The 21,196-nt window shown below is 37.2% G+C and overlaps 2 protein-coding genes across 3 annotated transcripts; one reads left to right on the top strand and one right to left on the bottom strand.

Moving 5' to 3' along the window:
* Nucleotides 1-5,840: 5,840 nt before the first annotated feature.
* Nucleotides 5,841-12,317, top strand: LOC132045235 (uncharacterized). Of its 2 annotated transcripts, none has more exons than XM_059435784.1 (8): nt 5,841-6,016; nt 6,786-7,346; nt 7,537-8,928; nt 9,008-9,332; nt 9,430-9,691; nt 9,776-9,992; nt 11,273-11,672; nt 12,017-12,317. In XM_059435784.1, the coding sequence occupies exons 1-7, from the start codon at nt 5,897-5,899 to the stop codon at nt 11,648-11,650; spliced, it is 3,255 nt and encodes a 1,084-aa protein (XP_059291767.1). In that variant the 5' UTR covers nt 5,841-5,896; the 3' UTR covers nt 11,651-11,672; nt 12,017-12,317. The 2 variants fall into 2 exon arrangements, with proteins under 2 accessions (XP_059291767.1, XP_059291768.1); XM_059435785.1 differs by having other exon boundaries at nt 11,306-11,672; nt 12,017-12,316.
* A 1,439-nt stretch (nt 12,318-13,756) lies between these two features.
* LOC132045231 (uncharacterized) lies at nt 13,757-19,289 on the bottom strand. Its single transcript, XM_059435778.1, has 9 exons — nt 18,738-19,289; nt 17,834-18,448; nt 17,016-17,097; nt 15,306-15,402; nt 15,111-15,174; nt 14,967-15,023; nt 14,820-14,857; nt 14,655-14,736; nt 13,757-14,133 (listed from the first exon to the last, which is right to left on the bottom strand). The coding sequence occupies exons 1-9, from the start codon at nt 19,194-19,196 to the stop codon at nt 14,044-14,046; spliced, it is 1,584 nt and encodes a 527-aa protein (XP_059291761.1). The 5' UTR covers nt 19,197-19,289; the 3' UTR covers nt 13,757-14,043.
* Between the last annotated feature and the right edge of the window lie 1,907 nt (nt 19,290-21,196).

The raw sequence follows: 21,196 nt of genomic DNA, 5'->3' as shown, positions 1-21,196 counted from the left end.
TATTTGTTGAAACAAGGGTCGAAAAGCGTGGAAGAGTACTTTGATGAGTTTGAGGACTTGCGGATGAAAGCCAAGCTAGAAGAACAAGAGGAGTGCACTATTATAAGGTTCGTAGCCTACTTGAACCGTGACATTGCTAAACCGATGAGGCTCAAGACTTATAATAGTCTTGAAGAGGCATTCCATGATGTATCCAAGGTTGAAGCGGATTTAAAGGAGGAGAGATCTTATAAAGACAAAGGCAAGTCATCTTCAACTTGGAGCAAAGGCAAGGATACGTGGAAAACTTCCACTTGGGAAAGCCAGACCAACGCTGACACCTCGAAGCCAAGTTCGACTACAAAGCCAAGGGTGATGATAAGGCTAAAGGAGGTAACAACTCTAAACCCAACTATAATCGTCCTTCTACCGTCCAATGCTTTAAGTGCCAAGGAAGAGGGCACTACGTAAGTGAGTGTCCCAATCGGAGGACTATCCCATTGTGAGAGATGGGTACCGGACTGAAGATGAAGATGAGAGCGGGAATGGTAATAATGACGAGGGAGAAAGAAGTGAATGTGAGGGTGATTCCAATGAAGAGGTTGAGATAAGGTATGAAGAGGCCTTGAATCATGCTATTGTGGCTAGAAGAGCCATGGGGTTCTAGCTAGGGAAGAGAGTGACCAAAGGGAGAATTTGTTCCATGCAAGATGTAAAATTGTGGATAAGGTGTGTTCCTTGATTATTGATGGTGGGAGTTGCACGAATGCCGTTAGCCAATTTTTGGTTGAAAGTATGAAATTCCCCACCCGCAAGTACACTAATCCCTATAAACTCCAATGGTTCAATGAATGTGGTGAGATGAGGGTCAATAATGACATTATCAAATTTAGCATTGGCAAGTACTAAGATGAGATTTTGTGTGATGTGGTACCCATGCAAGCTTTCCATCTATTGCTTGGAAGACCTTGCCAATTTGATGTTGATGCCCAACATAGTGGGAGAACTAACAAATACTCATTTGTGGTCAAGGGAAAAATATACATTCTTAATCCACTAACCCCTTACCAAGTGAGTGAGGATTATAGAGTTATGAGAGAGCTTCGGGAGAAGTATCAAAAGAAGAAGAGAAGAAGAGTGAGAGGGAGACTTTGTTGGTCATAAGTGGGAGGGAATATCTCAAGATGGTTCCGAAATGTTTGTTGGCCAAACCAAGTAATTGCTTAAGGGGGTTGATGAGGACAACACCATGGTGTGTCTTGTCAACAAGGACGTTCTCTTAAATGCTAACCAAGCTACTAGCACTTTGCCTAGTAGTATATCTTCTCTTTTGCGGAATATGAAGCATTGTTCCGGAAGAAATGCCCGATGGCTTAACCTCCCTTGAGAAGTATTGAGCACGAATTGATTTTGTACCGGGTTCTCAAATCCCGAACAAGCCGGCATATAGAAGCAATCTGGAGGAAACAAAGGAATTGCAAAGGCAAGTTGAGGAGCTACTCAAGAAGGATCTAGTCAAGGAGAGTCTTAGTCTTTGTGCCGTACCGGTAATTCTTGTCCCAAAGAAAGATGGCACTTGGAGGATGTGCATTGATTGTAGAGCCGTCAACAAAATCACGGTAAAGTATCGACATCCTATCCCTAGACTTGATGACATGTTGGATGATCTTTGTGGCTCAAGTGTGTTTTCCAAGATTGATCTTAGGAGCGCTATCACCAAATTCGTATGGTCAAGTGTTGAATGGAAAACGGCCTTGAAGAGACCAAGTTTGGCCTCTATGAATGGCTTGTTATGCCATTTGGCCCAACCAATGCACCTAGCACTTTCATGCGCCTAATGAACCATGTGTTGAAACCCTTTATCAATAACTTTGTGGTTGTCTACTTTGATGATATTCTTGTGTATAGAAAATCTATAGAAGAACATGTGGGCCATTTAAGGCTAGTGTTTGATGTCTTATTGCATGAGAAGTTGCTTGCTAACATGAAGAAGTGTGCTTTTGGGGTTGATAAAGCGGTGTTCTTGGGTTTTGTGGTGAGTGTCCATGATGTTGAGGTTGATGAAGAAAAGGTGGAATCCATTAGAACTTGGCCAACTCCCAAAAATGCAACCGATGTGAGGTGTTTCCATGGGTTGGCAAGTTTCTATAGAAGATTTGTAAAGGGCTTTAGTACAATTGCTTCCCCAATGACCGAATTGACTAAAAAAGAGGTTCCTTTTGTGTGGGGGGATGAGCAAGAAAAGGCATTCCAAGAATTGAAGTCTTTGTTGAGTTCGGCGCCTTTGTTACAATTGCCAAATTTTGAGAAGACCTTTAAAGTAGAGTGTGATGCTTCCGGAGTTGAAATAGGGGGTATCTTGATGCAAGAGGGCAAACCGTTGGCCTATTTTAGTGAGAAGCTTAAGGGGGCATCTTTGAACTACTCAACCTATGACAAAGAGTTGTATGCACTTGTGAGGGTTTTGACCCATTGGAAACATTATTTGTGGCACAAAGAATTTGTGATTCGTTCGGATCATGAATCCTTGAAGTATTTGAATGGTCAATCTAAACTCAACAAAAGACATGCCAAGTGGGTAGAATTGATTGAAGCTTTCCCTTATGTGATCCATTACAAAAAAGGTAAGATAATGTGGTTGCAGATGCTTTGTCTAGAAGGTATGTCTTGCTCAATACAATGACTTCTAGAATGATGGGTTTTGAAAGCCTTAAGGGATTCTATTCTCAAGATCCCGACTTTAAGGCAATTTATGAGGAGTTTACCCAAGGGAGGAGGGTTGATAGATTCCAACTTATTGATGGATTTCTATTCAAGGATGGTAGAGTTTGTGTTCCAATGAGCTCATGGAGAGAGTTGTTCGTCAAGGAAGCGCATAGTGGTGGAATGATGGGCCATTTTGGAGTGGCCAAGACACTTGACATTTTGGGTGAGCAATTCTATTGGCCCAAGATACGACATGGTGTTGAAAGGCTATGTGGTCAATGTTTGGAATGCAAGCAAGCCAAGTCCAAGACTCGGCCCCAAGGTATGTATACTCCCCTTCCTACTCCTTTTGGTCCTTGGATAGACATTTTTATGGATTTTGTGTTGGGTCTTCCAAGAACCAAAAGGGGTCATACTAGCATTTTGTTGTGGTAGATAGGTTCTCAAAAATGTCTCATTTTATACCATGCCATAAATGTGATGATGCATCTCATGTAGCATCTTTGTTTGTGAATCATGTGCTTAAATTGCATGGAATTCCTAGAACTATTGTGAGTGATAGGGATTCTAAATTCCTTAGTCATTTTTGGAAGAGTCTACGGGGTGCACTTGGCACCAAGCTTTTATTCTCTACTTCTTGCCACCCTCAAACGGATGGGCAAACCGAAGTATTTAATAGGACTCTTGAAAGAATGCTTGGGTGTATGATTAGGAAAAAAGCCTACTTTTTGGGAGGATTGTTTACTTTGATAGAATTTGCTTATAATCGTTCTCTTCACTTATAATGGCATGACCCGTTTGAAGTTTGCTATCGTTTTAACCCATTGATTCCTTTAACCTTAACCCCTTGTCTAGTGATGTTGTTGTGAACTTAGATGCAAACAAAGGGCGGCCGAAATGATGAAAATCCACCAAGGTAAGGAGAACATTGACAAGATCAACACCAAGCGTAGCTAAGAGGCAAAACCGTTGGAGGAAGAAGATAGAGTTCAACCTAATGATTGGGTTTGGGTTCATTTTCGGAAGGAAATATTTCCTCGAATTGAAGAAAGAGAAGTTAAGCCCAAGAGGAGATGGTCCCTTCAAAGTCCTTGAAAAGATCAATGACAATGCCTACAAGATCGACTTGCCAAGTGAGTATAATGTTCACAATGTTTTCAATGTAAGTGATTTTTCCCCTTGTGTTGTAGGTGAGCCTTTAGATTTGAGGACGAATCTTCTCCAAGAAGGGAAGGATGATATGACCCCAACTAGCTCAAGGCCATTCACTAGGAGTCAAGCAAGGGAGCTCTAAGAGATGCAAGCCATGTTCATGAAGAAAGGAACCTTGGAAGAGCTTAGAGAGAAGATGGCCAAAGCTTACAATGTTTGGGAAATAGCTTGGGAAGGCCTAGAAGACAGAGATGACCTCTCTCAAAGTGGCTAGATGTTAAAGAGGGACATTTTTGCAAACTATGGGCGTTGGATGCAAATCTTAGCCAAGAATGCAATTTTAGGTTCAAAGATTCAAATTGGAGGCCACATTTGCAAGTTATGACCGTTAGATGAATGATGATCCATGTTTGGGGTTAATTTTGCAAAGTGCCACTTTTGGGTCTTTAGTGTAAAGCCCTAGACTATAAATAGAAGACTTGTCTTATTTTCATCCTTTAGCTTGAATTTTGAAGAACTTAAAGTGTAATAGATTGTTAGGTTATCTTAATATAATTTGTTTGGTTGCATAATTCTAAGTGTGATTCTTAGTTACAAAGTGAATTGCTTATCTTCCATTGGAATCATTTAAGTTGCTCATTCGTGGTCTTCCAACTTGGGTAATTCTTGAATTTCAAATTGCTAAGGTTCATTGGTGTAAATCCCATTAGGAGGCTTTAGGTTTCACATACCTAAATTTGCCTATAGATTTCTTATCAATTGGGTCTAGCAGTTATCCAACTATCCTTCTTCCATTCCTAATCTTTCCCATTCTTATTTTCCTTTTTCTTGTTCTTTAAGTTTTTAGAGTTTCCTAGGTAGAATCTTATCATGGTTAAAGTGAAAATCCAATTAATGTGACATGTTAAATCTATTATCAGGAAGATCGTGTATTGATTTCATGAAAAAGGTTTGAATTTGCACGTATATTTGGAGAAGGCAATACTTTAACTGAAAAAAATAATCATTTTTTTTCAATTTTTTTGGAGGAGGAGCGGGGGATGAAGCTAAAAAAAATGACCTTTTAGGCATTGCAACTTTTAAAATCAGACCAAGACCAAAGAAGGACTAGTTTATGATTAAAAAAAATATATATATTACACAAGTTAAACGTTCTCTTTGTCTAGTCTGATGCTTGATGTATATCATTCTTCGTGGGAGCTCAAATGTGTGGTCAACTTCAACTTTGTAACAAGTTCTTTCTCCTTAAAACTTGTCAAATTTTTAAAATTTTAAGAATTTAATTTGATCTTAGGAAACTCGAATAATTTGAGCATCTAACTACCACCTCATATAGTCGAACGTAGTACCGAACTTATGCATTCAAAAAATACATATAAAAAGAATCAAAGTTTTTTAATGGACCTCTTTTTTTCGTTATTATACATAAAAATAGTTTCCAAATTGTAGGCAAGATAAATAACTCAAAGAACACAGACTTGAATAACAACTTTAAATATTAGTAGAAAAATGATAACATATCAAATTAAACAGAGCAGACATTCGTTTGACGACAAAATCGAAGTTGTGGGAAAAGTTAAGGACTAGTTTCCAAAAATGTCAAAAAAACCTTTTTATAATTTGTGCCTTTGCCTCTTTCCTGTCAAAGCGCTTTCCTTTCTTCCAAGAATCACTGCTAAATCCCTATTTGGACCAGCAGTTATCTTTCCAACTTTACAGTTAACTACCTCATCTCTCTCTGTGTTTATCTATTTTAGAAAATTGCTAGTTTTTTCTCTTCATATAATGTGATCATGAAATGGGGTCTTGCTAGAAAAAGCAAAAAATGAAATGGGGTCTTGCAAGAAAAACAAAAAAGATTAAATGGGGTATTGCAAATTTTTTTTTTTTTTTGAAATGGGGTTTTGCAAGAAAAAGGAAAAAAAATAAAAATGAAATGGGGTCTTGTGGAATATGATAGAAATGGTTTTATATGGTTAAAATGTTTCAAAAAGAAAATGCTTAGAATGTTTCTAGTTTGAATTATTTGTTGTGATCATGAAATGGGGTTTTGCAGAATATGACAGAAATGGAGACTGACGACGAAAGTGAAGCCATTCTTCTTGAAAAGAGACTTATAGACGTTGTTTTTTCTTGGTCTTTTAAGGATGTCCTTAACAAAGACCTTTACAAGGACAAGGTTTGTTTTACTGCTATTTTGCCCTTGTCTTTCATTGTCTAATTTTGTAAATGTTTGGTTTTTTTGGTAGTTGCTAATTCTATCCCCTGGCTGTTTCATTTGGTGGTACTTTTTACCAGGGTTTTTACTCTTAACTTAGTATTATCCAGATTTTAAGTCAGTAGGTGTGGAGTATCATTGCATCCACCATGCTTTGTGGCGGTGAATGCATCCATATATGTATCTACGTGTCATGTATGTATGTGTGGAATGTTCATACTACATCACAGAAAATCTATGCTATTTATACAATTTAACATCATTTCCTTTTCTACTTTGTAAATTTCATACTACATCCAACCCTGACTTCAATTTAACATCATTTCCTTTTTATTTTGATACTTGTTGTAATTTGGTTGTTTGTTAGACTGGATAGGTATCTCGTTTTGACGTTTCAGTTGTTCTTTTTATTTTTTCACAAGTTAGGTTGTGCATTTTTTATGATTGAGTTTGGCGCATAGAGCAGCTATATGGGAATTAACATTTTTGGTACTTATAGTACTTGTTAGTCATGAATGTGGACAATGGGCTGCATTTGATGAAATAAAAACCTGTCTATCAATTTGTGATTGAGGTGGCATTGCTAGTAATAACTGATGTTATTAATTTTGCACATCGAATGTAGAAGATGAAGATTTCATATACTTAGCTTCCGTGATGTTTGAGCATATTTGTTTTGGATCTCTATCTCAATTCTATTCTAGTCGTCTGATCTTGAGTTATTTTTTAGGTGAAGAACATCCCTTCGACATTTCAGTCCATCCCTTTGTATATGAAGTCATTCATCTTCCCTCTTATAGAGGAAACACATGCTGATTTGTCTTCTAGCTTTGATAAAGTGGCAAGTGCATCTACATGCAAAATATCGTCTATTGAGGAAAAGAAGAGCAATAAGCCATCTGCTAAATGCTTATACATTATTGAGGTGGAAAAGAAAGAGATTAGTAGTGATGGCAGAGCATATGAACCTGAGCCGGGAGATCTCTTGGCCATTACAGATGTAAAACCAACATGCGTCGATGATCTAAACAGACCCATAACATCCTATATAATTGCTCTGGTTCAGCGAGTGACAGATGAGAAAGATTATATCAAGATCCAGGCCTTCTTATCGAGACCCTTCTTGGTGGAACAAGACATTCGGGAAGGTCATATAAAGGACTCTTTGTTCTTGGTTTCTCTTATAAATACGACAACAAATACGCGCATCTGGAATTCATTGAGCTTTGGGGTGGAAAAGCAAAACTCCCAAGTAATTCAGAATATACTGGAACCTGATTTTTATGTGACTGTAAGCTTCGTACTTTTCTCATTTGTTATTCTGCTCAAACAGTCTTACCAGAATGATACATCTTCACATTTCCTTCTGAATTTTCACGTTACTATTAGATTACCTTTTATCGCCAAATTCTTCAAGTTGTTACTTTTTCATTCTGTATATCATAACATGAAATATTTGACTTTGTCTATTGTTTCTGCAGGGTAAGGAAAAGTGTAATCTCTGTTTGCAAGGGGAAGTGTATAGATTTTGCAGATCAAAAATCCTTGCATCTAATTGGTTAATCAATCTTAATGATTCCCAACAAGAAGCAGTTCTGAACTGTCTCGCGACAAAGTATTGCCATCACGACAAGACAACTAAGCTAATCTGGGGTCCTCCTGGAACAGGGAAAACGAAGACAGTTAGTGCACTGTTGTTTCTACTTCTGAGCCTCCATTGTAGAACAGTAACTTGTGCTCCAACTAATATTGCAGTCCTAGAAGTTTCTGGACGAGCTTTGAAGCTTGTGCTGGAATCATGTGAATTTTTGACTTATGGTCTAGGAGATTTAGTTTTGTTTGGAAACAGAAAACGAATGAATATCGATAACCAAGACGAGCTACTTCATATTTTTCTTGATCATCGTGCTAAAATTCTAGCAAGGTGCTTTATTCCTGCCTCTGGCTGGAAATACTCGTTGCAGTATTTGATAACACTACTTGAAGACACTGAACTGCTGTACCAGCTCTATACCATGAATGGTCAAGAGGAAGATGCTGATGCCGAACTTTATCAGAAATCTGATAATACTAATTATGATAGTGATTCAGGGAATGCAGTTCTTCGCAAAGAAAGCCTGAGAAACAAGGAGGACAAAACGCAAAGGTTGTATGCTCAAGGCTTCAAGGACGAGTGGAACAAGAGAATTGGGCAAGTAATTGCCAAAACAATAAAGTTGAATGATGAAAGTCGACATGGCAGAGGGTTTGGGCGGGACAAGAAACATTCAAGGCCTGTTCCAAGAAAGGGTTGTAATGATTCTCATCAAGCTAAAGCAAGGTTAAATTTTGACGACTTTGTGACAAGCAGATTAAACTGCAAACTGGAGGCTTTTACTTTCTATGTTGTTAACTTTGTCATGCACTTGCCAACTTCACTCCTGTCTGTGGTAGTGGCAAGAGACATGATCAAAGCTGTAAACTTACTTCATTCACTTAGTAGTTTATTGCAAAGTGTTATCTCTAATGGTAGAAGTTTGAAAGAAATCTTTGTTAAAAACAAAGAAGCAGAGATGCGAGTGATTGACAGCTCTTCTGATATAGAATTGGCCAAAAAAGAGTGTCTTAAGATACTCAAATCCCTTCCTAACAACTTTTTTGAACCTGAAGATGAGTATTCAATAAAAAATCAAATTTTGAAAAATGCATGCCTGCTTTTCTGTACTGCTTCAAGCTCCTTCAAATTGCATGAGACAGATGCTGAATTGCTGGTTATTGATGAAGCTGCTCAGCTTAAAGAATGCGAGTCAACTATCCCCTTACAGATTCCTGGTCTCCGTCATGCCATACTCATAGGGGACGAGTGGCAACTGCCTGCCATGGTTAAAAGCAAGGTTGTCATGTGCTACTTTAAATGGTACCTAATTTTAAAATTCTGCATGGTTAGAAATTAAGATGTCCTTTTCTAATTAGGTTTGCGAGGAGGCCAAGTTTGGGCGGAGCTTGTTTGAGAGGCTGGCACTTCTGCGATTCAAGAAACATCTTCTTAATCTTCAGTATAGGATGCACCCGTCAATAACCTCATTTCCGAACAGGGAATTCTACCAGAATCAGATTACAGATGCTCCAAATGTCAGAAGTACAGCATATCAGAAGCGTTACCTTCAAGGTGAAATTTATGGTGCTTATTCTTTTATCAATGTAGCATGCGGAAATGAGGAAGTCGTTGATGGGCATAGCATCCGGAACATGGTAGAGGTAGCAGTGGTTTGTGAGGTAGTTGCCAACCTCTTCAAAGGTACACTAAGATTGATTTAATGGCATTATCAAGTGAAGATGAACATTATATCATTTTTCCTAAATTTCTGACTTTCTGATTTTATTTCCTGTTACAGGATTCACTTCCTCGGGAGAAAAGATTAGTATTGGTATTATATCACCGTACAATGCTCAAATTGCTGCAATTAAAGAGAACCTTGGAACTAAGTATAGCACTGATGATGAGAGTGACTTCTCTGTGGATGTCCGATCTGTGGATGGTTTTCAAGGAGGTGAGAAGGATGTAATAATAATCTCAGCGGTGCGCTCCAATGCAAACAGATCAATTGGTTTCCTTTCTAACAGTCAAAGGGTTAATGTAGCACTAACTAGAGCAAGGTATGCTGTTTTTCAAGATACTTTCTACCTCTCCACTCTCCAGGGAATTTTCTGTGGTTCTGTAACAATTCTTTCTTTTTGCAGGCACTGCCTCTGGATATTCGGCAATGAACCAACCCTAAAAAGCAGTGGTTCTGTTTGGAAGATACTTGTACATGATGCCAGGGTTAGGGGCTGCTTCCATGATGCTCAGAATGACAAGGACTTGGTGAAAGCTATGGCAGCTGCTTTGATAGATATTGATCTCCTTGACATTAAAATACGCCTTTATTCTGTACTTTTTCAAGGAACAAGGTGGAAGGTATGCTTCTTGAGTTTAAAGCAGAAATTCTCTTAAATCAACTGGCAATGCCTTTCTACTTATTTTATAGTCATTAAAAAATGTATTTCTACTCATTGTCTCTGGATATGCTAAAGCAAGCTTTTCCTATCAGTGCTACTTTCCTAATCTCTCTTTATACAGAATTCTCACAGAGCATGAGTATATACTAAGTCCAATTTGACGTTGCATGAAGTTTATTTCTTTTATATATAATTTTTAGGGATGGGTATGCCCATGTATTGTCGGGCAGGAAAGGCAGAAGAAGGAAGCCTTGAATGGAGCCCCTAACCTAAGTAATGTAGAGTGAAGTTACAACTACTAGGCTGGACTCTCCCAGCCCAATTGGTTGAGCATGGGGCTTTCATGATGGAGGTTTCAGGCTCGAAACCCCCTACCTACAGAAAGTAGGGGATTTGCCTTCTGGATCGAGTTCATCGCACATGGCTTGCCTAGTGTGGGTTATCTCTCCTGTGTGCTTTGCGGGCTATTGCACAGGAGCGGGTTTTACCTTGTGCGCACCCAAAGGGTAGCGGCTGCGGGTTCCTTTGTCATCAAAAAATAAGAGTAGCAGAAAATATATAGTAATATTTGAAAATCTGATAGAGAAATATTTCAATGGAAGTTAGTTTAATTGAGAAAAAACTGCATCAATTTTAGACTTGATTACTAAATAGATTACGTTCTTAAAACTTTGTGGAAACTGTATAAAATAAGCTGTCACTGGAATAATGTCCAACATTTTTAGATGTAAATTAATACTGGAATAATGGAAACTGTATAAAGAATGCAATATAAAAAGAGGTGGAGGTTAGTAGGCCTTTTTTACTTTTGTAATTTCTTTTAACAAAATGTAGGGATTAGAGCCAAGGTAATAGATAAAGACCAGTGAAAGCAATCCCTTTCTCTATACGAAGAAGAATTGAGTAATTACAACGAGTTAAGTTATAATTTCTTTTTGTTTGTTATTGCATCATATTGCATTAACAAACAATTGACTGACTTATAAACACCACCTTATTGTAATTACATGTTGTGGGATAGCGAAGTAGATTTATCAAGGACTTACTTAAAAATTGAATTGATATAAGGTGGTGTTTGTGCAAGTTTGAATTCATCGAGACAAGATGTTTTCGTTTTGAGGAACTGGGTCTAGTAATTAGGACAGACAGAGGGAAGGGAGTTGTTTGATCTCTGCCGGTTGTTCACCTATTCTTGATCTGTCTCCCATTGGTGAAGTTGACATCCCTGATGTGTTGCAGGGACTAATTGAGGCTTCGTCTGTTTCATTACAGGTAAGTGTTGATGATAATTTTTGGAAAGCAATGGGGAGAATTAAAAGCATAGAAATCCGTAAGAAAGCAATTTCCGTATTGATGAAGCTTTCTAGTGATTGGCAATGGCCTCGCACTGAACATATTGCTGTCTCAAGTGGGATGTCTAATCAGCCCTTTGAGCTCTGTCCTGTTGATGGGATACTTCATATTGTTCTGACTCTTGAGACGATTATGGAGACCTCAAGCTATGTAGACGTCATTCGGGTTTGGGATATTCGGCCACTGACAGAGATACCAAACCTAGATCCTATGTTTATCTTGTGCAAGCAGCTTGATGCTTTTCATTTGCAGGATGAGTCGTAGCCATCTGCTGAAAGTTCATCAGGTATGTTTATCTTGAAGAGTGCGTGTGTTCGCATATGTCGGAGCATGTGTTTATGAGACCCCAATTCCCTTCTCAGCCCAAATCTATGTTAATGTCCATACATTTTGTTTATGATGAAATATATCAAATCTTTTGATTATGGAACACACTATACTGCTAAATGATAACATAAGAAAAGCTTGAGAATGAATGTGCTACCTTCTCGAAAAAAGAAAAAAAACTTGAGAATGTAGGTGTTTGACCACCAAAGACAGTGCATGCGACAACTCTAAGCATATTGAATCCGAATTGATCTTTTGATTGCCTAAAAGCTGAATTAGCTGTTTAATGACCTTTTTATGCAGGTAACAATCTTGAGGTAAGAGCATCTGATGGCTTGAAGTCATTGAAGTGTGCATACATGATATATCAAGATTGGAAGAGCTTTTTTTTGTAGAGATGTGGAAATGATACAACTTTTTGAGACTTTGTTTTGTAATTGTGCATAGGTAGGATTAGTCTCATGCAATTACAGAATGGGGAAGGGTTTTCTTAATGTGCATAGATAGGATTTCATGCAATTATAGAATGGCAAAATGTTAATAGGGGAGATCTTTTGAGGGGCTTGAATGTTTTGTAGTATATTTCGTGCAACTATCCCATTAATGGAGTTAGCCAAGCCTTTGGTTGCAGTTGTCATTTGTCAAAGATCTTACCATTTGTACTCATTTATTTTTCCCTTTCCAGCCAAAATAGCTCGAGCTTCGGATAGTTTGTGTTGTTAATATCCTTGAACATACTCTTGAAGCAAAGTTATTTGGAACTTAGAAGAGACAAAGCACATGAGATTCTAACCCAAACATTTATGTAATGGGTGGTGTTACTCTGAACATCATAAGTCTCGTAGGAGACATGTACAACTGATGGATAACATTTATACATTTTCAAAATGCACTATTACAAGTGCAACCCAATTATAGGACCTACACAAATTTATCTACCAAACGCTGGATTCTTTTTTTCAACCCAAACCCTGGAAATATTTTTTTCTTCAACCCAAACACTAGAAATATGATAGACCTAAAAATTAATCTTACTAAAAACATTGTAAGTCGTGTCAAATTGGTTCTTCCTTGGAATACTTTTCGATATATCCTGAGTGACTAATGCTATTCTTTATGTTAGGAAATTAAAGCTGATGAAAGAAGTGTGCGTTCTTATTTAATTGATTCAAACACATTCTTGTTAACCGTCTTTAGTCCGTAAATATTCATTCTACTTGCTATTTATTTTAAGACAACTCAGCATTTAGGATTTAGAGTCAGTGGGTGTTGTATATGGTATATATTTTTGAAGCTTTTTCTTGTTTGCATTATTGCATATACAAATGGCCAAGGGGTCACGGAAACCATTACAAATGATGGTTAACTAGTAGTTGAATCGAATTTGTATTTGAACTCTGTGGTAAATATAGATGTAAATAAGGATATTCGAAGACCTTTTTTTGCCAAATTTTTCCCTTAGGATTATTTTCTTCAAAAAGAGATGCAGTAGAGCCTAAGTATTGTAATATATATCATGTAATTTAGCCCTGTAAATATCGAATGGGTATGAACTTCAACGACAAATGAGAACCATCTGGTTTGACTTTGTTCTTGTATCAAAACAGATCCAAAAGAATACAGGATTCAAATATTACTAAGCTCTCGAATTTGATAAATTGCTAAACAAGCACTAGACTGTACAAAGCCCAAGACCTAACAAACAAATCATAGCTTCAAATTTAAAAACTGGTACTATTTCAGTCATACATTTTACTGAAAACATCAACCCATAGTTCTAAAGCTTCATTCACGTCTGCTTTTTCCTATTGCAACATTTGTGGTTTGCGTGAATGATGTACGAGTTGGTAAGATTAGCAACAAACTTCATGATGGAAATGAACATTTTGTAATAGCCGTTCACCACTAGGCAAAGCTCATTCACCTCGAACAAACAGTTAACTAAAACTGAAGGCATTTTCTAAAGTGAATAAGCATAACCATCGAATACATCTGGACATCTTCTAAATCCTGGGGACCGGTTTGGGATGGTGAAAGCTCACATGGCATGTGGACACGCTCCACAAAATACTGCACTTACACTGGGTAAAACTACTAATTAAAGTACTGCAAATTACACTGAATTGCATTCAGTACTAACAAATTTTCAGTCAAAAAACGTAAACCCTCAATGACTGGTGGTAGCTCTGAGCTCTTACACACTACATCAACGAATACAATGACATGACCAACTGTAGACAACTGAGGACATCATCTCAATACACGTTTCAATAGCCAGAGTTGACATAGCATTCTAAGGATATGGCCTGTATTTTTTAACTGAATTACGGTCAAAAGGCCGAAATGAACCTTTGAATCTTTGATTGTCCCCTCTCCTTCTCTTCTGGCCCTTCCAGATCTCCTATGTTGTCATGATATTCCTGCGACGCAAGTATAAACTTCAATATCATAACAGACTTTATCGAGTATTATTCAGAATAAGGGTAAGACTAGGCCTGAGGATGAAAAAGTGAACTATGTAATAGGAAGGAAAACGCTTCACATAAAACTAGTATGAATTTCATTAAGGAGATCAACACAGACTTTTCATGAAGAGGGACAAGGAAAGTCCTTAGGGAGTTCTTCCTTGATCTATCTTCAGAAATTACCACAACAACACCAAAGTTATATTTCAATAAACCAAGCATGAAAAGAAAATCAAAAGTAAAAGATAATAACCTGCTGCTATAATTAGATTTTGCACTAATGGGCTACAAGTTCTAAAGGTATTGTTGCTAGCAAGTTAACCGTGTCTCCAAATAAAAGAATTTTCACTTTTTTTTAAGGATAAGTAGAAGAATCCAGAAAAATTTGTTGTATAATATAACTAACTTGAAAGAAAACACAAGCAAATGAAAAGGAGAGAATGGTGCTGGCAAAAAAAAGGGTCATGAGCAGAAACCTGAAGTATATCTTTTACATCTTGCTTAGTCAGCTTTTGTTGCTTTAGCAAAAGTTCAATCCTTGCTCTGATTCGAGGATGCCTGCATTTTGAAGAACAATTAAGCGGGAGGAACTCAGATATATCCCACCTGCTGAGAAAAGTATGCCAGGTGCCAGAACTTACTCAGAGGTCCAAAGATGGCCCAGAATAACAGCTATCAACTGCAGGATCAGGGAGAAAAAGAAATGACGATAAGAATTAAAGAGAAGTGGAAATGTGCACGAAAAAGAGATGGAAAGTACAAAAATAAAAATGCAACAGATCTTTGACCTGAAGAGTGTAAAGTCCAGCTTCTAACTTCCTATTGTACTTCTCGTCTTCATCCATCTACAAACATGTTAAACATAATGACAATATAAAATAAAATGCTTTAGTGAAAGACATAATGATGAGAGATCTAAGAAGTAAACAGACCTCCAAATCATCAAGTTCAAGTTGGTCAAACCGTTCAGCCTCAAGTTTTACTCTATTGGAATATCTGCAATAGCCCCAAGGATAAAAAGTTGAAAACCAGCACAAGGTAATAAAATAGAGCTATCAGCACTCTTTTTTTGCCTAGCGGAAGGAAATGGAGCAGGGTACTTAGATATATGTTGCCTGAACATTCACCTCATGTAGAGCTCCATTAGCCTGTCAATCTTTTCGCACTCATTCTCCACGAACTTACTCAACAATCTATCTCTTCTAGAACCTCTTAATATTCCTCCTGCAACAGCAAACTGAAAATTAAGGCAGTCACATCCAAGGTATATGGGAGATTTCCCCATTATTGATAGAATTATCTACCTTAAAAAAATGCAGTCACATATTAATGTACGGCAACATTTTTTTCTTTTTCTCCCACCCCCTATGAACCACCACAAGAGATGATGGTGTTGTGTTATATACAGCTTTGGGATGCATCAACTAAACTAATGTTTCATCCTCCTCCACTTTTCCATTCTTTTCTACTTCTTCTTTTTTTCCCTCATTGAGGATGTGGGTTTTTCATTTCTACCAAGACGCAAAGTTCATATTCGTTCTTTTGACAAAGTTGAAGTGATGCCACCAAATTAAGAAACATACAACTACACAACCCTAAGGTGACAAAGATTTGGTTGGCCTTGCAAATTCCTGTCCATCAAAGAGGGTTTTTTTTTTTTTTTTGCAGTTAAAAGTGGTAGTACCTGGACACCTCAAGAAACTTGAGTTCAGAAATGATAAAAATGCCTAGTGAACTATATAATGTTAAAAGCTATGAGATTAATATGTATAATATGATATCAAACCCACTCTCAAGTTCTTAAAAGTTTAGACGGATCTTAGCGATGGAAAATGCTTGGAAATAACACGCCCTAATCAGAAAAATCTAAGCTTGAGAGAGCAAGAAGTTTTGAGCAAAATGCTACAGGTGGCTATTGTAAAGGGTTGGATAAAAGGTTTTTGTATTGTTGGTGTAAATGGGAACCAGGTGGAGGTAAATCACAACTTATATATGCTGATGACACCTTAGTCTCTCTCTCTCTTTTTTTTTTTTTTTTTTTTTTTTTTTTTTTTTTTTGAACGACACCTTAGTCATTTGAAGCTGACAAGACGCAAATGCTGCATTTGAGAATCATTCTGCTGGTGTTTGAAGCACATCTCTGGACTCCAAATTAATCTCAATAAGATCAGCAGCTCCCCAGTAGATGTCCATACTCACATTAAAGATTTGCTGCTATTTTGGGCAGTAATATAGAAAAATTTCCTACTACATACCTTGGACTACCCGAAGGTGCTAAAAGAAATGGTTTTGGGCCATGGCAGGGAGTTTGGTAGAATCTGAAAGCAGTGTTATCAAAAGCGAAAAGCGCAAAAAAGCTCTAAGCTCAGCTGGGGCTTTAAGCGCAAATAAAGCGTGGGCTTTAATGACAAAGGCGCAATGGTGCAAAAAATAAATTATATATATGTTTAGTCCAAGACTTATAATAATAAGCATGAAAAACAAATATATGGACAAACAAATTGTAAAAACATAACGTTAAAGTGAAATATCAATTATCTAGTGTCATCTCTTCAAAAGAGGCTCATTGGCAAGGACAAGCATGCCTGAGAGTCTTGATGATGACACCGAAGCGCACATAAAGCGAGGCGAGGCGCTCAACATATTTTGAGCCTCGCTTCAGGGCTTAAGCGCGCCTTTGACAACACTGTCTGAAAGGAAATTGGCATCATGAAGGAAATAATATCTCTCTTTTACCACATATACAGGCACACAAGTTCCACATTCAGTAATTCAACAACAGCAAAATACTTGTGTCTTCTCAAATAGATTGTTCTCAGTTAACTAAGCCTCCTTACCAAATAACGAAGCAACTAGGGATACAAGACGCTCTTCCAGTTCTTCTTTGTAGCGTTTCTTGTTCTTTTTGCTCAGAGGTAGCTGACAACAAAACATTTAAGCAGAATAAGTTATATGAGTCAATGATAGGAGAAGGTATACAACCACCATACCATCCAAACAGCTCACTGAAATCAAGCAATGGAAACTCGTCCATTTTGAGAACTTGTGATACTTTTTTCAGTTATGTTTTAACTTTTAACTACTATATCTCATACAAAAAACTGCTGCTATTACCATAAAGATGATACAAGAGTAGTTGTTATGCAACCAACAGCCAAGTTATTAGCTAAGTAACAACTTGATAGGAGAAGAATACAAACAACAACATATCCTTATCTAGACATCAAAACATGATATCTATGAAGAAGAAAAATTAACATCCTCCTCCATTCATACACAAATTTAATCCTACCATAAGAGTTGTTTATGAGATAATCTTTGAGAAAATTAACAAATTAGCCAATCAACAACTATATCTCAGTTCCAAATCAGTTGGGAACCACTGTATGAATCATTTACATCCATTTTGCTCGAAAAATTAAAGAAATTAGCCAATCATTGAAAGCGCAATCAACTATGTCTCAGTCATAAACCAGCTATGGTCTACTATATGAGTCCTCTATATCCATTCAACTAAAAAAATTAACATATTAGTCAATAAAAAACTATATCTCGGCCCCAAATCAAAATTGCGGGTGACTACATGTATCCTCTATATAATTCTGCTAGACATCAAATGTAACAAAAGTTAAAAGTAAAAGGGAACTTGACTTGCCTTACCCATGAAAGCAGGAAAAGCAGTCTTTAATCCCATTACATCCACAAACCTCTCACATGCTGGAGGATAATTAGTCATTGCAAAATCCAACGCCCTTATAGCTGATCCATAGCACATTTTCTTCTGATTCATTATAATAATCATCAATTCTACTCCTTCAGATTTCACAAACCTCTCCTTATTCTCCAACGGCATTAACAAACAGCACAACGCATCGAACAAATTCTCCACCATCTCCTCCTCATCCGGCGTCTTAGGATCCTTCGATTTATACATCGCTACGGCTTGTAACAACGCATCCACACCGTTCAACTGCCCTAATCTCTTCTGATTCACCGTACTACTCTGCAACAAAATCGCCAAAATCTCCGACGCATACTGTTTATTTCCATCGAATTCTCTAACTTTAATCCTAGTCAACAACCACTTCATCAACTTAGTCCTTTCACACACAAGCTCCGAAACCGAGGGTTTCACTTCAATGAAATTCTCAATAGTCGCAAGTATACTATAAATCGCAGCTGACTCATCCGGATCCGAATCAGACAATTTTCCTAGTAACTGAATGAGCAATTCTAACGCATTGTTCTCAACTAACGCATCAACTAATACCTGTTGGAAAAAATAATTCAGAGTTGTAAGAAACCAAAATAAGTTAGGGTAATATTTGGGAAAATAACATCGTATGTCTATTTGGATAAACTATTTACCCGAAATAGCCCATATTTCTAATATTACCCAAAATGGCCCTTTTATACATTATTATACACAAGGTTTATACATTGTCTACAGTAAGTTGGCTATGCGGATGTAAATTAAAAATACGGCTACGCGGATGTAATATTTTATGCTGGATTGTATATTATTGAAATTATCCCTAAAACATTTTTTCCTTGAATACCTGTGCTGGTTCATCGTTATCTTCGAGAACATCCTCATCAGTTAGGTCTTGTAATAATCCAACAACATCAATAGCAATGTCTGTGTTTTCATGATTAAGAAGACTTGTAATAGATGCGATTGTACCGAGATTAACAAGTTCCGGGTAGAATTCGGGTCCACCAGCGAGGATTTTAAGCTTTTCGATTTCTTCATGGAGCTCCACTTCAGAATCAGCGAATTTTTCGGGTTGGTCTGGATATTTAAGACGTGATGAGATGTTTTCTCTTAAACGACGTTCGAATGAGAGGATGTGTTTTTTGACAGTTTTGATGTCGAGTGATTCGACGGGATTTTGTTGTGATTTTTCTAAGGCTTCGAGTAGTGATAAGTCGATGTTGCCGTTTGGTTGTGGTGGTGGTGGTTTGAAGGTGTTGTAGTCATTGTCGTCGTCGTTTCGTTTGCGTTTTGGTGGTTCCATTAGCTTTTTTCTTCAGGTAAAACCCTTGGCTTAGCTCACCAGTAAGCTACGCAGAGCTTGTTTGAAGTCTCACACAAATTGTTTTTGGGCTTTTCACCCTTCTTTAATTTCTGGTTTAACATTTTGCAGTCCCTTTATTTTTCTGGTTGATACTTCTACGCCTCTAATCGGTGGAAATTGCTTGGGCAGTCCCCAGGGGTGTCTCAGGTTCAGAATATCTTGCAAAAATAGAACTCCAATTACACCGCAATTAACCTTTTTGCCCTTCAGGGCGTTTGGTAGAGTGTGTAAGAATATTGCTAAATAGAGTGTATTACTAATTGTTAGTTATGCTGAGACTATTTCTTATTCCTTTTTTATGTTTGATTTGGTGTATTTAAAAACTACTTGCATTGCATAAATTTTTTTTTAAAATATTTGTTTACAAAAATACCATCCAAATTGTTTAGAAATAATTACAAAGAACTCTACATACTTATGACAAATCTACCCCTTTATAGTAATAAATTCCTTCAATTAATTGTTTTTATCAAAATATCATATTTGATGTTTTTATCTAAATACTTCCACTTGTTCAACTCAATGATGTTTAAAGCTTCCTAAACAAACTATAGCCCGAATAAGACGATGAGGTTGGATATAGCATTAAATGATACGTGTTTGTCCTGACTTACAAGTCACGTAGTTTGTAGCTTTGAAATCACCAAGATCCAGTATGATTTAGGATTAATCCAACAGGACAACTAGATTGAATGTAACAATAAACTCTCGTATGTCATGACTTGCATCAAACATATAAAATTACTTCTTTCTCTTATTTGTTTGTAATTTTGAAATCATCGCTAGTATGACTTGTGAGTGATGGAATTTGACAATTATGTGAATATAACATGAAAGTATATTCGCTGGTCATGACTTGTATGTCGCAAACTTTTTTGTTTGTAGCCTAAAATTATAGCGAATTTATGAGTAATTTAACATAACAATTAGGTTGAATATAACATGAAATCACATTATGGCATGTCATGACTTACACGCCACAATTCTGAAATGTGTTCTTTTCCTCCTTTTTTGTTTATGTAGTATTGAAATAATGAAGATCCGATTGATTAATCAAACAAGACAATTAGGTTGAATAAATCATGAAATCATAAATGTTTGTCATTACTTGCATGACACGAGCGTCTTTGTTTGTAACTTTAAAAGTAGGACGACCAGGTATGAATGGGCTTATAACTTATGGTTTTTATAATCCTAATTTATGGCTTTTGACTTATTTTTATTATTTTAGCTTAAAAATAGGTGCTGAAAAGTATTTTTTTTAATCTTATCCAAACATATGAATTGTATTTTTTTCTCTTATTTGTTTGTAGTTATGAAATCATCATCAGTACGACTTGTGAGTGATATAATTTGACAACTATGTGAATAGATATATAACATGAAAGTATATTTGTTGGTCATGACTTGTACGCCACAAACTTTTTTGTTTATAGCCTAAAATTATGATGATCCGATATGATTTATGAGTAATTTAACTTAACAACTACGTTGAGTATAACATGAAGTCATACTATGGTATGTCACGTGAAGAGACATCGGTAACGGACGAGAACCCTGAGCTGCTTATAAGGCTTGGACAATCCTCCTCTTTTTGAGCTAGCTTTTGGGGTATGAGTTAGGCTCATCCCCGATCCAATGTGCACCCCAGAAAAAGAGTGGGGCAAAATGCCGCCGAACCAATTAATTAGTCCCGGGCCGATGGGGGTGCCCCCGATCCATGAATGTACACAGTCTATACCGGACAGTGGAACCCCGATAAAAAGAATGTCTGGATTTAGGCGTGAGGGTGGGGAGGGGGAGGAGTGAAGAGAATATACCACATTGGTAACAGACGAGAACCCTGAGCTCCTTATAAGACTTGGACAGTCCCTCTCCTTTTGAGCTAGCTTTTGAGGTGTAAGTTAGGTTTGCCTAATTTGACATCATGACTTACACGC

This window comes from Lycium ferocissimum, unplaced genomic scaffold (assembly GCF_029784015.1).
Source record: "Lycium ferocissimum isolate CSIRO_LF1 unplaced genomic scaffold, AGI_CSIRO_Lferr_CH_V1 ctg638, whole genome shotgun sequence".
In the NCBI taxonomy this organism is placed as follows: domain Eukaryota; kingdom Viridiplantae; phylum Streptophyta; class Magnoliopsida; order Solanales; family Solanaceae; genus Lycium; species Lycium ferocissimum.
Note: the sequence above shows the minus strand (reverse complement) of the source record. Positions and strands in the feature narration are given on the sequence as shown.